Consider the following 18,648-nt stretch of genomic DNA (forward strand, 5'->3'; position numbering starts at 1 on the left):
GCCAGCTGAAAAGCCACAAAATAGTAACTACATTTTGACCATTCCTTATTTTTCTCTGAAAATCAGTAGTTCATTAGGAACAGTAGTTTATAATCTCTTATTGTAAATCGTACTAAATTTGTACTAATAGTAAAGCATATGGAATTGTATAGTCTGTCAAATACAAAGACTTCCTTTTTGTACCAAGGATCTGTTGTTGTAAAAAAAAAAAACAAAAAAAATTTTTTTCTATGTTAGAAATGTATATGTTATTTCAACAGTCTTTTGTTAATTCTCTTTTTCATTTGCTATTTCATAGCCTGTGATGTTAAAATTTTAGTTTAGGCCCTGGCCGGCTGGCTCAGCGGTAGAGCATCGGCCTGGCGTGTGGGGGACCCGGGTTCGATTCTCGGCCAGGGCACATAGGAGAAGCGCCCATTTGCTTCTCCACCCCCCCTCCTTCCTCTCTGTCTCTCTCTTCCCCTCCCGCAGCCAAGGCTCCATTGGAGCAAAGATGGCCCGGGCACTGGGGATGGCTCCTTGGCCTCTGCCCCAGGCGCTAGAGTGGCTCTGGTCACGGCAGAGTGACGCCCCGGAGGGGCAGAGCATCGCCCCTGGTGGGCGTGCCGGGTGGATCCCGGTCGGGCGCATGCGGGAGTCTGTCTGACTGTCTCTCCCCGTTTCCAGCTTCAGAAAAATACAAAAAAAAAAATTTTTAGTTTAAATATTAGGGGATATATAATAATTCAGTAATTGTTAATTGTTCAATGTTAGGTCACAAAGCCCAGAATAACAAATATTACTATTGATTGGCTTAATAGAAGAATTCTTAACATAATAGGTAGAAAAGAGAACTCTAGAGACATAATCCTGAACCTCCACCTGATTTACCATCTACCACCACAGATCAAATCTTTTCTTTCCTCGGTCTAATAGGCTTCTTTAAATACAGGATTCCCAATTTTGTTCTCTTAGTCAAGCCCCTCAGTGAGATCTTCTGAGCATGGCTTTTAAAGTCTATAATGACTACGGAAGTAATAGAAAAGGCAAATAAGGCCCAAAAGAAGTCAAGAAATACCAACTTTTGGTTCCAGCATCCTAAGGCGCTTCATAGCATTTCATCAAGGCCCTGCTCCAGAGTGGAAAGAAAGGTCATTGAACTGAAGCCTGACAGGCTTCCCGGCCCCACCAGTTGACACACCTGTGCTGTGGAAAGAGGGACATGAGAAGGTAAGCTGCCCCCTTGCTCCATGGAGGGAGGGTTCAATCTCTTCTAGCCCTGCTCCAGCTACCTGTGACCTGACCTTGCCCAGGGTGCTGGGAATTGCCACTGAAGGCCCAAGGACATCGTTCACGAGCCTAAGGTATTTCTTCCAAGTAGCAGATAAGCTAATCTCATTTCTTGTAAACACAAGGGCCATCTACTATGCCTTGCTTGAATATTTAAGTTTTATTTATCCCTCAAAGATCTCTACTGTGGGTATTGACAGTCTGATTTTATTGCTTTATTTAATGTTTAGTATCTCCTTTATTTCTCTTATCTCAATGCCCCATGCCTATTATAGGCTGGGACCTGCTGCTAATTCCAGCTAGAAGCAGTGGTCACTAGGACTTAAACTCTAACTGCAAAATGTAGAAATGTAACACCCTTTCCCTAAGTACTTGCAGGTTTTATAGGTTACTCAGCAAACTGTTCAAAGACTGTCCAAAAGGCACTTCTAGCAGTACACCACCCAAGGACTGACTCCCACGTGGATGGGTCCACACACCATGATCCTGACCACTTCCACTACTGCCAAGGTAGAAGGCATACCCACCTGGGTCCACCGCAGCCTGCTGAAGCTTGCAGTCCCAGCAGAGACATCTTTGTGGACAGCGAAGACTGACCCTGCCAACCCTTGTAAGCTAACCCTGAGAAGGACAGCATGCCCTGCTTCAGCCACAAACCAGAAGTTAACTGGTCCACGCATGGCTAATGCCTAGAGGAACTCACTAAAGACCTCCTTTTAATTAGACTTTGGGGAGGGAGGGAAACTAAGGTAAAGGAAAGCCAAGTAAGTCATCTTAAGGTTTGATGCATGTACTGCTATGAGTCATACAGAAAGGGGGTATAGGTCCCTTGGCTGAGAGAGAAGCTACAAGGTAAATGAAAATTATATATGTGCTCATAGCTACCACTATAGAATAACCTATGAATATTGGTCATGTGTCCAATAGGCTACTTAGGAAATGGACACCTCCAAAAAGCAATCTTTAAAAGAGGATTACTTGCCCTGGCCGGTTGGCTCAGCGGTAGAGCGTCGGCCTAGCGTGCGGAGGACCCGGGTTCGATTCCCGGCCAGGGCACACAGGAGAAGCGCCCATTTGCTTCTCCACCCCTCCACCGCGCTTTCCTCTCTGTCTCTCTCTTCCCCTCCCGCAGCCAAGGCTCCATTGGAGCAGAGATGGCCCGGGCGCTGGGGATGGCTCTGTGGCCTCTGCCTCAGGCGCTAGAGTGGCTCTGGTCGCAATATGGCGATGCCCAGGATGGGCAGAGCATCGCCCCCTGGTGGGCAGAGCGTCGCCCCTGGTGGGCGTGCCGGGTGGATCCCGGTCAGGCGCATGCGGGAGTCTGTCTGACTGTCTCTCCCCGTTTCCAGCTTCAGAAAAATGAAAAAATGAAAAAAAAAAAAAGAGGATTACTTATTACTAACTTAGTCCTCACTGAAGGTTAAGGTTTTTAGGAACTAAGAATTTTGATTAGTTGGAAAGGAACTGTATAGTTTTAATAAATAAAATAAAATAATAAAAGGTGTAGAGGTACTTTTGAAAAGAAAAGGAAAAAGTAAGTTGTTGTGAAAGCTGGTTATATATGAATAGTAAAGAAAGTTCATAAAAGTTGAAGGTTTATGTAAATTGCAGAAGGTTTGTGCAAGTTGTAAGAAGTTAGTACAGAGAAGAAAAATGCAAGGCAGAAAGAAATTAGTCTGTAAAGCTTGTAGTACTAAGGGCACACTATCAGCGTGCCAACACATACGAGGGAGGACCCCTGATCTAATTAGCTTATAGCTACAGCTAAAGTAGAAAATTCTCATGAGCTCCAGCCTTATACCATTCTCCCCACTGATGAAGAATCAAGGGTTTGACTTATGCCCAAAAGAGATGGGGGAATGTTAGGTTCAAGGAAGTGTGCTGTGGCTGCCAGAGTCTAACTCTTAGAAAAACAGGATGAGTCAGAGACCCTTATCAGAAGTTTATGTTTGAAATTCTCCACTGAGCTATACCCCCCCCCCCGTTGCTATGCTGCGCGCGACCTCCCTTGCGAATAGCTAACTGCCACATCTGCTTCTGTATAATGCCTGCTCAGCCTAGATAGCCACCCTATAAAAAGGAGCCATTTTATGCCTGACCTGTGGTGGCGCAGTGGATAAAGTGTCGACCTGGAAATGCTGAGGTCACTGGTTCGAAACCCTGGGCTCGCCTGGTCAAGGCACATATGGGAGTTGATGCTTCCAGCTCCTCCCCCCTTTTCTCTCTCCTCTCTCTCTGTCTCTCTCTCTCCCCCCCATCTCTCTCCTCTCTAAAATGAATAAATAAAATAAAATTAAAATTTAAAAAAAAAAAGGAGCCATTTTAGAACCCCCTTGCGTGGGTTGCCTGCAGTCCCTGCGCAGGTTTGCAATAAAACTTATAAAATTCACTTTGGGTTTGCTGTGGTCTGTCTCCTGGGATGTAACATAGAGCACCTCCTAGTCTCAACCAAAAAACAAACAAACAAAAATGCTGGTACTATAGCATATTTAATGGCCCCTTTGATCTTCAAAAGCTAAACGGGAGAGATTTTCCTTCCTTGAGTTCGGTAGATGCAATCTTCTAATCATAAAGGAAATGTAAATCAGCAAGGCTTTTTATGCTATTTGACATTCCTGTTTACAAAGGACAGAATTCCATGCTGGGCAAACAAACCAGTGGTGCCCCTAATGCTAATTTACTCTACATAATGTGGACCGAGATTTCTTTGATTTGATGTAAAGCAAAAACTAGAGCCAAAACCCAAAACTCCTGTGTCTTGCTAAATGGCCATTTTGAGTTTTCTAGTTCACATAGTAAGATGGAAAACTTTTTGGAATAGGTTGCTCTTCCTTTGCCATCAAAGAAAGAGAAATAATATTCTTCTATAGCAAAATGCCTGAACAAACATGGTTCCATCTATCAGGAAACCGGACATAAAAGTGTGCAGCTCACCACACCCTATGCACCACAACATCAACTGTCTCTGGGGCTTTGGTGAGGCTTCCCCTGTGTGATGTCCCGTCATGTGAACTCAGAGTATTTTTTTTGGCCTTGCCCTTCCCCTGTTCTAAGGGTCACTGGGCACGCATTAGAGCAGGCAGTGGTCCAGCAGGGCACATCTGGACTGGGGCTGAACAGACCTGGGTTTAAGTTCTGGGTCTGTCACCACCTATCTGTGCATCAGGTGGCAGGTCACTCCCTCTCTGAGCCAGTTCCTCTCACCTGTAAGTAGGGATAAATAATATTTATTCTGTTTATTTCTCAAAACTGCTTAAGAATCAAAATGGGACATTATACCTGAATTAATGTTCTGTATTTGTGCTTATTTCCCTTTTCACTGTGAGAGCCCTGCCTTCTCACCGGGTTAAGGTTGTTGGCACCAGGGGCTGGGGGTTGTCCTTCCTTCCCTGCCCTAGTCCTCTGTCCTCTGCTGTAGACAGGACAGCCAATAAGTATGTCTTAAATAAATAACCGAGCCTCTAAAAGCACCCTAGTCAACACAGATTAACACTAGATATTACTTTTTAGAAGTAATAGTAGTAAATTAGAACCGAAACCTGTGGAAAAGCTTCTTGCACTGGAGCACATTACTGAATGATTTCAGGGCTCTCCTCTCACTCAGCTGTGTGTAAGGCTCACCTGTGGTTGTTTAGGTGGAGAAAGGGTTACAGAGTACCTCAGTTATGTCTTGAAGTAAAACAAAAAAATATATACAATATTTTTAAATGAAGTGCCATTTCACCATACTCATGATATATTGAAAAGAAAGAGTTCAACATTCCTTATTGATTTGCTTGACTCAACAGAACTTCGCTTTCCTCATCCATTTGCTCACTCATTAATTCTACAGATATTTACTGAGTACTTACTACGCTGGAGAAATACAGTGGTGGACTCACCGCCTATTTAAAATAGTAGGACAGAACCCTGTTTGTCATTGAAAATATGTTAACTTCTTATTTCCAGATTCAGTTGCTAGAAGATATTGCAAAGTGCATTCCAAGCCTATAGAATTCTATGATAAACTCACAAAAGATTCAATAACCTAGGAATGTCTACTATTAAAAAATATAGTCTTCAATAATTGAAGAAAATGAATTCCTGACTTCTATCTGTAAAAGAACTGACACTCAGATTGGTCATCATATTTAATCAGCACCAGTTGATAATGGCATGATGTCTATAGTCACAATTTTAGACCTTCCTCAGACATATGAAATCTCCATGGTGCTTTTCTTTTCTGAATAATGAGATGGAGTATTTTGGTTCTGAGAAATAGTGTAGCAGAGTGTCTAAGGGTAAGGGTTCTGGAATCCAACTGCACTCAATGCCTGATGCTACCAATCACTGTGTAAGCGTAGGCAAATTATTTAACTTCCCTATGCCTTAGCTTTCTCTTTTTTTTTTTTTTTTTTTTTTTTTTTTTTGCATTTTTTCTGAAGCTGGAAACAGGGAGAGACAGTCAGACAGACTCCCGCATGCGCCTGACCGGGATCCACCCGGCACGCCCACCAGGGGAGAAGCTCTGCCCACCAGGGGGCGATGCTCTGCCCATCCTGGGAGTCGCCATGTTGCGACCAGAGCCACTCTAGCGCCTGAGGCAGAGGCCACAGAGCCATCCCCAGCGCCCGGGCCATTTTTGCTCCAATGGAGCCTTGGCTGCGGGAGGGGAAGAGAGATACAGAGAGGAAGGTGCGGCGGAGGGGTGGAGAAGCAAATGGGCGCTTCTCCTGTGTGCCCTGGCCGGGAATCAAACCCGGGTCCTCCGCACGCTAGGCCGACGCTCTACCGCTGAGCCAACCGGCCAGGGCTTGCCTTAGCTTTCTTATTAATAAAATAGTACAGATAATAATAGTACTTACCTCATAGTGTGATTGAGAGGATTAATCAAATATATTGCTCACAAAAACTAGGGGATATTTCAAAAATAAATATGAAGCTATAAAATATCCCTTAATTTTTGTGAGCAGTATGTGTGTGTGTGTGTGTGTGTGTGTGTGTAACCATGTGTATGTGTGTATGCTTGGAAGTATGTCTTTGATAAATGGTAAGGTCCTCCTAATAAGGGCAAGCTATGAAAGCAAGTCAGTGAGCTCTTTCCTTATCTTGGCTTGCCGCGTGTTACATCAGTCTCCAGGACATCACATTGTTGTGTATTGTGCTTCCCGCTGATGCACCCCAAGGGGCCCTTCCCTCCCCAGAGCTTAAGTTATTTTAAGGTTACAAGTTGTCTTGTGATGCACTAAGGGGCCTGAAAAAATTAACACATCTTAAAAAAACCATTATTATTTTATTTTACTACGACCTAGGCATCATAGAGAATGTGTCTAAACTGCCATTTAGGAAATGAGATTAAGAAACGTCAGTGTTTCCGCATGATGAAATGTTTTCAGAACTGCCAACAAATGATGAGGAAGATAAAACTGGGGGACTTAAAGTACTCCAGACCTTCAGAAACAGCTATAATGTCTAACCTCCACAAATTTCCATTCTTAAACGTGCACAGAAGCAATATCACACACTACAGGAAAGATTGATGTTTTAAGTGGAACCTAGAAAATATAAAGGGTTTTGAAACAAATTAGACCAAATGAATATGGCTTTGGCTAAGAAAAATGTTTCTGAACCAACTGTTTGAAGAGACACCCTAATAACATACATACAAGATGGAATCATACAAATGTGGCTCTTGCAAAAGCATTAATTACACTGCACCATTTACACTTGTAATGACTATCTTAAAATACACCCTCCCTTCCCTTTATAGATGGAAAAATTGTACATTGAAACAAATGGGAGGTTATGTTTTGCCAAATTATGAGCATGGAAAGCTGTGATACTTTACAGAAACAAATCTAATGGTTGAAACAGAACATGATACTGAAGGACCTCATTGTCCTGAGCTTGTGCGCTAAGAAGCTCAGTTGTGTTTTGTGGTACAGGTCAACACACAGGAACAAAATGAGTGGGAAGTGCTCCTTCATCAGTAACCATCTGCACACAAAACATGTACCCCTCTCCTCCCCATTTGACAGAAACGTCACACAGACAATGAGAACGGAACTCTTGTTATTGTTCAGACAACAGATGCCAGGTTAGAAATGGATGCAGAGAGGAAGGGGAGGGTGGTCTCATAAGCATATGCCAGGATATTTGCTGGCTTTAATGGACCATATTTGATTACTGACTGGGACAACTTCAAACAAAATAAAATAAAATCCCCATTTAATGAAGAGCCTCATATTCAGTATAGTATTCAATCAAAAAATTAAGAGCATGTTTCTAGCACAATTAACATCCTTTGCACACATAATAAAATATTCAATAACTGGCCATTTTGCCTGTTGAGGAGGTGAGTAAAAGCATTGCTATTAATCAGTTAGCAATTATTTATTTGCTACTTTATTTTAAGTAGCCAGTTAAATTGAAATTGCACATGTTCTTATTTAGGTTTAATTTAATCCTTTTAAACAGAACAATTATTGCCAATTTATATGCCATTAAATCTTTCATGCATATGAACAGCAAAGTTAATTTTTATTTAAGTGTAAAGTTTTTAATGCCTCTTTAAGAACTATAAAATTGACAACTGTTTCCAAGGATTTCAGAATTCTTTGCTCGTCTTATCTTTATAGTGACAGCTTTTAAGTAAATAAAATGAAAAAAGACCCCAAAGGATTAAAACATCACTTTTGCAAGTGTATGAAACAAAATGATCCCGCAGGTATTTCATTTAATAATAATAATAATAAAGACGATTTAATAAACTGCAGGCCAAAGACTGTCTACGGAAGCACACTAAACCGAAGGGGCTGGATTGTTACCTAGTAAATTTTATTTACAGCAATTATATAATTTGGACAATTCCAACTAAAGTCCTTTCTTTTCTTTTTTTCTTTTTTACAGCAAATTTGGGCTGCACAATAACCAGATATTTGTGCCACCAAGATATTAAATTTGTTAGTAACAGTCATGATTCAAGGAAAATCTGAGTTACATGAAAATAAATGATCTAAAGATGTGATTACAACATAAAATTTTAGTACCTCACATCCATTAAGATGATCTTATGTAAAACAAAGTCTGCATCTTCACAAAGGAAATGCTGTATGACGTGGTATTTAAAACCATAACTCCTTCCATTGAGGGAGAGGGTACAGTGCTCCTGCCGGACTAAAAAGGCTCTATTGTTCTTTTCATTCCCTAGAAATAAGGATGAAGAGTCAGGGGCCCAGATTTAGAAAACTTCCGGGTGTTGTACTTTCTATAGGTAGAATTATTTTGTATTTTAAGTACCGGATATTAGCAGCATTGGAATTTCAACGTAGCTGTGATGTCATGGGGAAAGCAATGGGCAGGTTTTGACCCATGGGTCCTAGTCAGATTTTGCCACTGACTAAGCTGAGCGAACTTGAGTGAGTCTTAAACCACTCTAGGCCCTGGGATCCTCATTTGTACAATAAGGGGAATAGGTTGAACTTTAAAAGCCCCTAAAAATACACGATATTAGTAGCTGGGTTGGGACTGTCATGTGAAACTTGGCAATCTATAGTAAGTGTTGGGAAAAGCATTTATTTTCAATTTAATACGTTAAAAGTTAGAGTTATCAAAGCTTGCTATGTTTTCAAACTTGTCACAGAATGGAAATAAAGAAAACAGTAAAGGCCATGAATTTAAACTCTCCCTTTAGGAATTTGGTGATAAACTTCTTATGATGACCTCATGGGCTTGCAGGTGATATAATTTTAAACTACACTTGGTAGAATTTCAAACTCACTATTTATTTATTTAATTTAACATAGTAATGCCTCCCAGTTTTGAAATAAGCTAGAAAGGAACTGGTTGTTCTCTGAGGGCAATAAACCCCAGAAGTCACTGTGACTATGGCGTTTCTGGCGGGGACGCTGCCTTTAATAGACACAATTCATGCCCTCGCATACTCTGTAATTTCTTCTCTGACTGCTCATCTGTTATTATGGCAGCATGCCTGCTCTGAGCAGTGCACCAGGGTTTAACTACAGCAGAATCTGTGAGCAAATGAATGAACATAAAACACAAATGACTAATACCTATCACAAAAAGTCACGTCTCTGATATAACTATTCCCATGTGATCCAAAATAAATAACTAAAATGCTCGTGGCTATCCCAGTACTGTGTGAAGCCCCGAGAATAAGATATGTAGTATAATATATTTGAAGAGGTTGGCCAACGATCTAATAAAGACAATAGAATCAATATGGATGAATGTTGCTAGAAACCAAAAGAAATGAAAGTTGACTCCTGGAAACTCTCAGATGTTCTTAATAATACTAGAATATTAGACCTAGCCTCAAGTGGTGTCTTTACACCCCCAACAAGAACAAAAAAAATTTTTTTACACTTATGGGAGAAAGTTGTCTATCCTCTCTGCTTAACTATAAATTTCCAACGTGTTGTACAGAACAGTCTGGAAAATTTGATGGGTGATGGAAATGCTGAGGTTTGCTCCATACACACTATCCATTTTGGTTATTCAGTACTGCTACTTAAGTCCTGGAAAGCATCATTCAATAATTCACCTGGTTCTTGTACTGTTAATCTGAAACCATATATATGGAAGCATTTTACAGGAAAAAAATATATATCACCACAAAATAAAAATGCAGATTATTTTACTGAACCCCTTTCTTTCAAGCAATTCTGAATATTCAATTTAATTTATAATTCTTCATCATCTCCATCCCCTGCCCAGTGATCTCTGGTACAAGGTGGTTCATTAGAGAGAATATAGGATCTACTGTGATGGCTATAGTTCCCAGGTGATAAGAGGAAGACATCTGCAGACCTCAATGAATAAAACGTGTCTGTTTCCCAGGAGAGGCGTGAGGAATATAGGCTACCAAGACCCTGCTGCCCTGAGTAAAATACAACTAATGTTTATTCTGAGGGCACAGATTCCTTTAAATGTTTATATGACTTTAATAAAATTTATAATTTTACATGCATCCGTACTCTGGCCTCAGTTTAGTTCATATTCAAATAGTTATATCTTTGATATTTGTTAAAAAGTAAAATTGAATCTTTTATTAGATCAGCCTTTGATCATCTATCTAGTTACTTATAATTAGAGGCTCAGACTCTGCCTCTTAGTAATATACAACTCTCAAAGCCTCAGTTCCTTATCTGAAAAATGGGGATAATAATGCCTCTCTAAGAGGCTCTTATAAGATTAATGAGACCGTGTATATCTATAAAGCAAATAGTTCTACAAATAGTAGCTAATTATATTTGAGCATTCTTGTAAACAAGACTATACACAGATATAAACACATATACTAGGTATTGTACTGCAGCTCTCTGTTTTTGTTTTGTTTTGTTTTTTTAACATATAAGGTTTCAGAAGGCCCCAAGACTGAAGAGGTTATTTCTAATGCTCCAGGAATTACATTGATCTCTTTCTTCATGAGCGCCGAGGGTCAATAAGGCTAGTTCTGGAGTGGGGTTTAAGGATTATCATGTGAAGATCCTCTCACCTCTTGATCCATTCACTACAGTCAATGCAGCTTCAATTTCCATTAAGAAAAATGTTTTCTCTAATCCATAGACATTGAACTATGGCTTGACTTTGGTGAGATTCAAGGAGTAATTGCTTTGAGGTGGTTCTAGTAACATCAAAACACAAGAGTAGGGCTTGAGTGATTTGGCAGGCAGCTTTTAAACATGTTGTCTATAAAAGCAAGAAGAATAAAAGATTTTTCCTGGTTTTAAGGCAAGACTTTGACTAATTTTTTGAACCACCACTCCCAGAATGCCATCTACCTTACAGAAATGAAAGCGTACTTGAACCTTACTTTGAGACTTTGATATCAATTTGTCCACTTGATGGCTCATAACCTACCAGATCCAAGCAATAATACACCTAGGCAAGCTTTCCAAGACTTAAGTGAGACAGAGAAAGGGGTTAATAATCGACACTCACACGAAGAATATTTTTGAGGCATTATTTGGCCTAATGCTTTAGTTCTGTGTTCCTTTGTAGTGAACTGTCTTCCTAATGTTCAATGTTTAACCCATTCCAACCCTGGTGATTATCATCTATCATTAAATATTTCCCAGGAAAATCAATCTAAGGAAAAGAGCCTTTAAAGACCTCTGAATCAGAAGGCCAAGGCTCTACCCATAGTTTTTATTTTTGTAAGTATTATTCTTTATTTTGAAATATATTGAGTTGTAGTTACATTGTCCTTGGGTAAAGAACAAGGTGGAAGTTGAGTCCCTGAGCATCAACTCAAAGAAGAAAAGCTAAACTCTGGGGAAATTAGGTCACTTAATGGATCCTTGCCTTGGTTTCTTCATCTTAAAGTACAGACAAGAATACCTATCCATCGCAAAAGATCTTTCCTTTCTGATGTCCCATTTCTGTAAATAAAACTGCTGCTATTTATTACCAAGGAGACTATAACTCCATCAGATTAGAGCTATAAGAAAAACATGGTTGCAAGCACAGTCAGACTGCCTGACTTTTCTGCTCTACCCTCACTATATATAATAAATGGGTATATATAACCTTTAAAATAGGATCATTACTGTTCACCTACCAGAGCTGCCATAGGATTGAGATAATGCATGTAGTATTTAACACAGTGATGAGTTTATGATAAGCACTCTGTAAATGCTAGTTATTGTTATTAGAACTTTAAATTAGTCTTTGGCTTCCCTTGTTCCTTCATTCATATCTAATCTGTCACCAAGCCCTGTCAATTCTTCCATTTTATATCTATATAGCTCTATCTGTATCTATACTATACCTATATCCATCTAGATCTAGATCTCTTTGCTAATTATGAATTAGCTGTTGCAGAATTGAGTAGAAGACTGCTAAGAAGGAGTAGGTACTGGTTTTCTCCAAGGAGAAAAAGAGGGCAATGGACTGCAGAAGAGGAACAAGAAAACTATAAAGTTTTATGTCTTTAAAACATATATATCTGAAACAAATATGGTAGTAGAGTTATAAGCATTTTCCCTGTCCTGTAGATGAGAATTTTGTCAAAATTTAAAAAGACAGCATCAATAGCAACATAACAAATATGGCCTCACAGCACTATGACATTAGACAAGTTACTTAATCTTTGTTAGCTTCTTTTTCTTATGTATAAAATGGGGATGGGTAACTGTACCCTTTCCCAAGATTACAGGGGAAAACTAAGTGAAATTGCAGACGGACCTATAAAAAGAGATATTGTTATAGTTGTTGTCATCATTGGAATTTTACCATCTAGTAGTTTCTCTGTCCCCTGTGTGTTTATCTTCTAATTTAAACTATACCAGCTTCCAGAATAATGTTCCTTAAACCCAGCTTTCTCTCACTGCCCTCCCTCCCCAAGAGCCCGCATTCTCCCCTCCTGGAAAATCCAACATAGGTGTCAGGGGTGGCTGGCTGCCTGGAGTCTTCCTGAGCCCCACTTTGGCCCTCAGCATTACGGCTACACCTTACTGACGTCACTTGGACTGAATTTGAGATCCCCTATAAAGTATATGAGCTTAACTCAACTCACTATTCTCAGTGAAGGAACGATGGAAAGAAGAAAGGAAGAAAAAGACTCAGGACCAGGCTCACATTCTGTCTTCCAAAGGAGTCCTCGCTGTGACTGTAATCCTGGATAAGTTATTAGAGTTTGGTCAATGCCCTGTCAATGGTATGAGCTTGTTTCACTACATGAAAGCCCCTATAATCAGGTCCCTACTCAGACCACTTTTCCTACACTGAGGACAGGTCCTCTGCCATAAAGCAGGGCTTCTTTATCTGCAATACACGTCACTCTAATTTCATTCTTTTTTTCCCAGAATCTACCTTGTCCCCAGAATCCCACCTGCCCAAGTTCTAGGACTTCCAATAAACTTTTTTCAATATATTTTACTTCTAACTAAAAAAAATTCTAGCACATATTAACTTATAAACAGCCAGATCCTGTTCTCAGTACTTTACATATTTTGTATATGTTAATTTAATTTAACATCACAATAACTCTGTAGGTAACCTTTATTATTATCTCATTGTTAATGATGAGGAAACTGAGGCACAGAGAGATTAAGTGGACTTGGCCAAGGTCTTACAACTGATAAGAGAGATAATTTGAACCCGATGGTCTGTTTCAGACTCTATGGACTTCACCACCACACTAAAATCTCTTGCTGATCAATAGCATTTAATAACTTCTATACTCTGTCCTACCATTTATATTTTCATTAAAACTGGGTAATATTGATAAAAGACTTAAATGTAAGTCGTGAAACCATAAGCATCTTAAAAGAAAACATAGGCAGTAAGCTCTCCGATATCTCTCGCAGCAATATATTTACCGATTTATCTCCACGGGCAAGTGAAATAAAAGACAGGATAAACAAATGGGATTATATCAAACTAAAAAGTTTTTGCACAGCTAATGACAATAAGAACAGAATAAAAAGACAAACTACACAATGGGCAAACATATTCAACAATACGTCTGATAAGGGGTTAATAACCAAAATTTATAAAGAACTTGTAAAACTCAACACCAGGAAGACAAACAATCCAATCAAAAATGGGCAAAAGAGATGAATAGACACTTCTCCAAAGAGGACATACAGATGGCCAATAGGCATATGAAAAAATGCTCAACATCCCTAATCATTAATGAAATGCAAATTAAAACCACAATGAGATATCACCTCACACCAGTCAGAATGGCGCTCATCAACAAAACAACACAGAATAAGTGCTGGCGAAGATGTGGAGAAAAGGGAACCCTCCTGCACTGCTGGTGGGAATGCAGACTGGTGCAGCCACTGTGGAAAACAGTATGGAGAATCCTCAAAAAGTTAAAAATCGAACTGCTTTTTGATCCAGCTATCCCACTTTTAGGAATATACCCCAAGAACACCATAGCACTGTTCCAAAAGGAGAAATGCACCCCCATGTTTATGGCAGCATTGTTCACAATAGCCAAGATCTGGAAACAGCCCAAGTGTCTGTCAGTGAACAAGTGGATTAAAAAGCTTTGGTGCATATATACTATGGAATACTACTCAGCCATAAGAAATGATGACATCGGATCATTTACAACAACATGGATGGACCTTGATAACATTATACTGAGTGAAATAAGTAAATTAGAAAAAAACTAAGAACTATACATAAATGGGACATAAAAATGAGACTCAGAGACATGGACAAGAATGTGATGGTAACGGGGGGGGGGGGTCACAAAGAAAACCAGATAGAAGGTGATGGAAGACAATTTGACTTTGGGTGAGGGATATGCAACATAATCAAATGTCAAAATAATCTGGAGATGTTTTCTCTGAACATATGTACCCTGATTTATCAATGCCACCCCATTAAAATTAATAAAAAAGAAAACTGGGTAATATTGCACAATTTTATTTTTCTTATAGTTTTGGTAGCTCATAGAAAAAAGTTAATGCCTCAGCAATACTGGTAATTAGAAATGGAATCTTTACATAGTTAGATATATAAGTCTTGGAAGGTAGACTTCTACTAGCTCAGGCAGGATTCTACTGTCAGAATGTACCTTACTGATATTTATAGCAATCTTGGGAGATAGGCAGGCTGGTTTATTGAACCGGTGAGAAAAAGTGAGATGCAAAGGAGTTAAGTGACTTATTCTAAATTGTACACTAAACAGCAGTGCCTGGACCCAAGCAAGACCACCTGACTCCAAGTTATAGCACTTTTCTCTACCAGCCTTTCTAGGATTTCCCCAACAGGGAGTCACAGCCGTGGAGACACTTGAACTACGGACAGGAAATAAAAAGCCCAAGGAAAGCAAATGCCTTTATAAATACCTCTCCTTGTATTCTGCATACTTTTTAATTTAAAAAAAATGAATGTGGCCATAAAGCCTGGCTTCAAGCTGTCCTTAGATGCGTGGGGACCTATATCACACACATTACAAGGTGCTCATTAGGAGAGCCTGTCCTTACTCTCACTTGGGAAGGTACCAGTATTTAACAATACATTTCAGAAACATCTGTTATCTCACACTTTTTCTTTACCTGTTGTTATTCACTCCACTGTCCTGGGTACGGAGGTTGTCCTTGCCGGCCACCCAAGCTGCTTTTCTGCTTGCTTCCTCCTCTGTCTCACTCAAGCTTTCCTCCTCTAAGCTGTCAGGCTCCATACTGTTGTCCTGGATTCGGTCTTCAAGGTCAGACGAGGAATTAATCTCTTCAGTGAGGCTTTCTGAATCAGCTTCCAGGGAGTCTTTTGACATCTGATTTAAGTCTTCTTTCTTAAAAGGGGATTCTGTGGACTGACCCTTTAGGTTGGCATGATGAACAGGAGAATGAATAGACAGCTTGGGAATTAATTTACTATGACTCATCTTGAAAACAAATAGAAAAATGAACACGGATATTCTTGATAGGAGTAGTTGGTGAATATTTAAAGTTGTTCACAAAGCATCACCTAAAGAAATTATATTTATGTTACTCTGTGACTATGGAAATCTCTTTTAATTCCAATGTTAATCAAAAAATTTAAATTAAGACAAGACTTTGTTATATTATCTGCAGGCTTTGGTGTGCACCCTTTTGTGTGTGTGAGAAAGGCCTATTGGAAAAATTATCGTGCTTTTCCTACTACAGGAACACATCTGATGAAGCTCTTCTAACCAGCCTGAGTAATCAGGGGCAGCTTCATGGAGGAAGTCAAATGCTTGCACTTCCAAGGGCCTGTGATAGACAAGCCTGGACAAGCCAAGTGGTAATTATGAAAGGGACTTTGATGGCCTTATTTCAAATACTCAGGGCACTGATCCAAATATGCCATTGTTCAGTTGTATTCATGGATACAATAAAACAGGTTCATGGTCTACCTAGGTGGTAGAGAGGGCAAAAGTGTGGTTTCCATAGTCAGAAGTGTAAAGAGGGAAGCTGTTTTGCTCCTAGACCTACATGAGCTGGCTTCATCATTGGGAAGATTTTTTGATATCCAGGTTGCTACTAGATAAGAATATGTAATTTAGGGGTTTATTACATGGAGATAAACCTCAGCACAGTATATATACGTATGTATGTATGTGTGTGTGTGTATTGATATATATATATTGATATATATATATATATCAATAATGATTAAAACTGTTCAGCAGAAGATTTGGCAGCCATGTGAATTCTGCTAGTGAGCATTCATAACAGAGACAGGATGTCCCCTACCTGAAAGGGACGTACGCTGTCCTGGCGATTGCTGGGAGATTGGCCTGAATAACAGCTGGGATCTCTTCTAACTCGCTGAAGAGTGTCATTCCAAGTGAGCCTTCCCTGTCTCAAAAGGCTGTTATACAGACCCGTGAGACGGGTTATGGAAAGGGTACTTTGAGTTCGTATTAGATTGAAAGGAGATGATGTTTGGATTGCACTTCCTTTCATCTCAACGTAGCATTTCTCTTTGCTCTGTCTCCTCTCTGCCTTTATGCCATCTTTTTTCTGTAGGTCAGATAACAGGAACCTCTAGCATCAGAGATTATAGTAGAATTTCTTTTAAGTGCTTGCTCTTATTTCTATTTATTTATTGTGGCAGATCCTAATTTTATTTATTTCTTTAGGTCCTAATTTTACTTAAAAAATATGACCTTATTCTTACTCCTAGCGTTGCTGACGGTGACTTTGTTGCTGATGTTCCTAAGGAACATCACCAATTCCTTGGAGGAAAGCACCTAACAAACCAAACAGACAAAAGTTAACATTCATATTTAAATATTATTGTCTAACTGTACAGACGAGACTGGGTTGTTGTACAAAGCCTCTGATTTTAAAAGTACATCTATATCATTCTATTGTATTCTGTTAATCTTGGTAAGCTGATTAACTCTTGCTTTTTAGTCTATTTTTACAAACCAGCAAATCTATCAAGTAACAAAGTTTTAAACACCCGTTTTACTGTTAAGACTTCGAGTCACTGTACTTGAAGTCTTCAAGAAAAAACTTAATCATTCTATTTCAATTTGGAAATGCTTTCACGAAATTATTTAGTCTCTTCAACTTCTTTTCTTAAACGAGACAGGTCAGCGTCTCTGGAGTTACAATAACAAATGTCCATAGACGATAATACTTTTTTTTGCTAACAGATTAATGAGGTTTGGGAGGGCACGAAGACAGCAACGCCAGATACCATAACAGCTGGGTCTTCTGTGGACGCTGACTGTATAAGAGCATCAGCCTCAACAAGTTAAAGCCGATAGCTTCACTAAATGAGAAAGTGGGCATTTTCAAATGTCACGAAGGTGGCTCCCTGGTGGCACAACAGTTTTCCACTGGTATCTGTGAGTAAACGAGACCCACAGGGACACCTAGGCGCTAAGAAACGGCCAATTCCCTAGGGAAATAACCTTGGGTCTGTCCACTAGTCCTGGGAGGAATGAATGACCTGCGGTGGGTGACAGGGAACCAGCTTGAGCTCCCCAAGGTGGATGGTGGAGAAAAAGTCGGTCCGTTTAGGAGCAGGCCAGAAGCTGCCCGCAGGAGCGTTGGGGTTTGTTTTCTCCCTCTGCCTTTTCTCTGATGGACAAGACTGGGCAGCAAGGGGCGGTTTAAGGCCCAGTAAGTGTCACGGGTCCGGGGTCGGTGCCCTGGACTGGTCTTAATCGACCGAGGACCAAACAGCTTTGAGAGTCTGGGCACCCCGCCCACGGGTCCCCGGGCCCCGGTCCTGAATGCTGGCGGGGCAGGCTCCTTTGGGTTCTCCCCGGTCCTGATTCAGTTCCCTCGGGAGGCTTCCTACTGTCCCTACCTCCCGTCCCAGAGCTCCCCGCCCCCGCCCCGGGCGCGCCGCCCACCCCGTTCCCGGTGCAACCGCCAGTCACCTGCCTGGCGCTCCTCAGCTCCCGCGGCCCCGCGGCCCCGCATCTTCCCACATCGCCGCAGCCGCGCCGGCCTGCCGTGCGCCGCCCCTAGTCCCGGCCCGCCCGCCGCGTCGCCAGCGCTGCCCTGGAGACCGAGGCCCCGCGTGGCCCGGGCTCGGGCCGCCATGGGCAGGGCCGCACCGGGAGGGAGGGGCGGCTGCGGTGGCCTCCACGTCGGGTGACACCTGCTGCTCGGGCGAGGTGGGACGGTTGTGCTGACGGCGTCAAGGGCAGATCCAGACCCGCGGGCCACCCTGACTTTTCGAAGTTGGAAAGCAAGGAAATGCAGGCCACCAAGTGGGAGGACATTATTTGCCACAAATACTGCCAAGAATACGTGAATAACTCCTACAAATCAAGAGAAAAGAATCTAATTAAAGAATGGGCAAATGACCTGAACAGCAGTTTCACAAAAGAAATCTAAATGGCTAATAAATTCTGTTGTTGATTTAAAAGGTGCTTAATTTATTAATAATCAGAAGAGGACAAATTAAAACCACAGTGGATATGAC

The 18,648-nt window shown here is 40.8% G+C and overlaps 1 protein-coding gene across 1 annotated transcript in view; it reads right to left on the reverse strand.

The window, feature by feature from the left end:
* The window catches only part of JHY (junctional cadherin complex regulator), an 84,720-nt gene extending 66,574 nt beyond the window's left edge, over window positions 1-18,146 (reverse strand). The window contains exons 1-2 of the mRNA XM_066255001.1: window positions 18,098-18,146; window positions 15,291-15,702 (exon numbers count right to left, since the gene is read on the reverse strand). Coding sequence (XP_066111098.1) covers window positions 15,291-15,619 — 329 coding nt within the window. The 5' untranslated portion in view covers window positions 15,620-15,702; window positions 18,098-18,146. The remainder of the gene's footprint in view (window positions 1-15,290; window positions 15,703-18,097) is intronic.
* Between the last annotated feature and the right edge of the window lie 502 nt (window positions 18,147-18,648).

The sequence above is a fragment of the Saccopteryx bilineata genome, chromosome 2 (genome assembly GCF_036850765.1).
Source record: "Saccopteryx bilineata isolate mSacBil1 chromosome 2, mSacBil1_pri_phased_curated, whole genome shotgun sequence".
Taxonomy (NCBI): Eukaryota; Metazoa; Chordata; class Mammalia; order Chiroptera; family Emballonuridae; genus Saccopteryx; species Saccopteryx bilineata.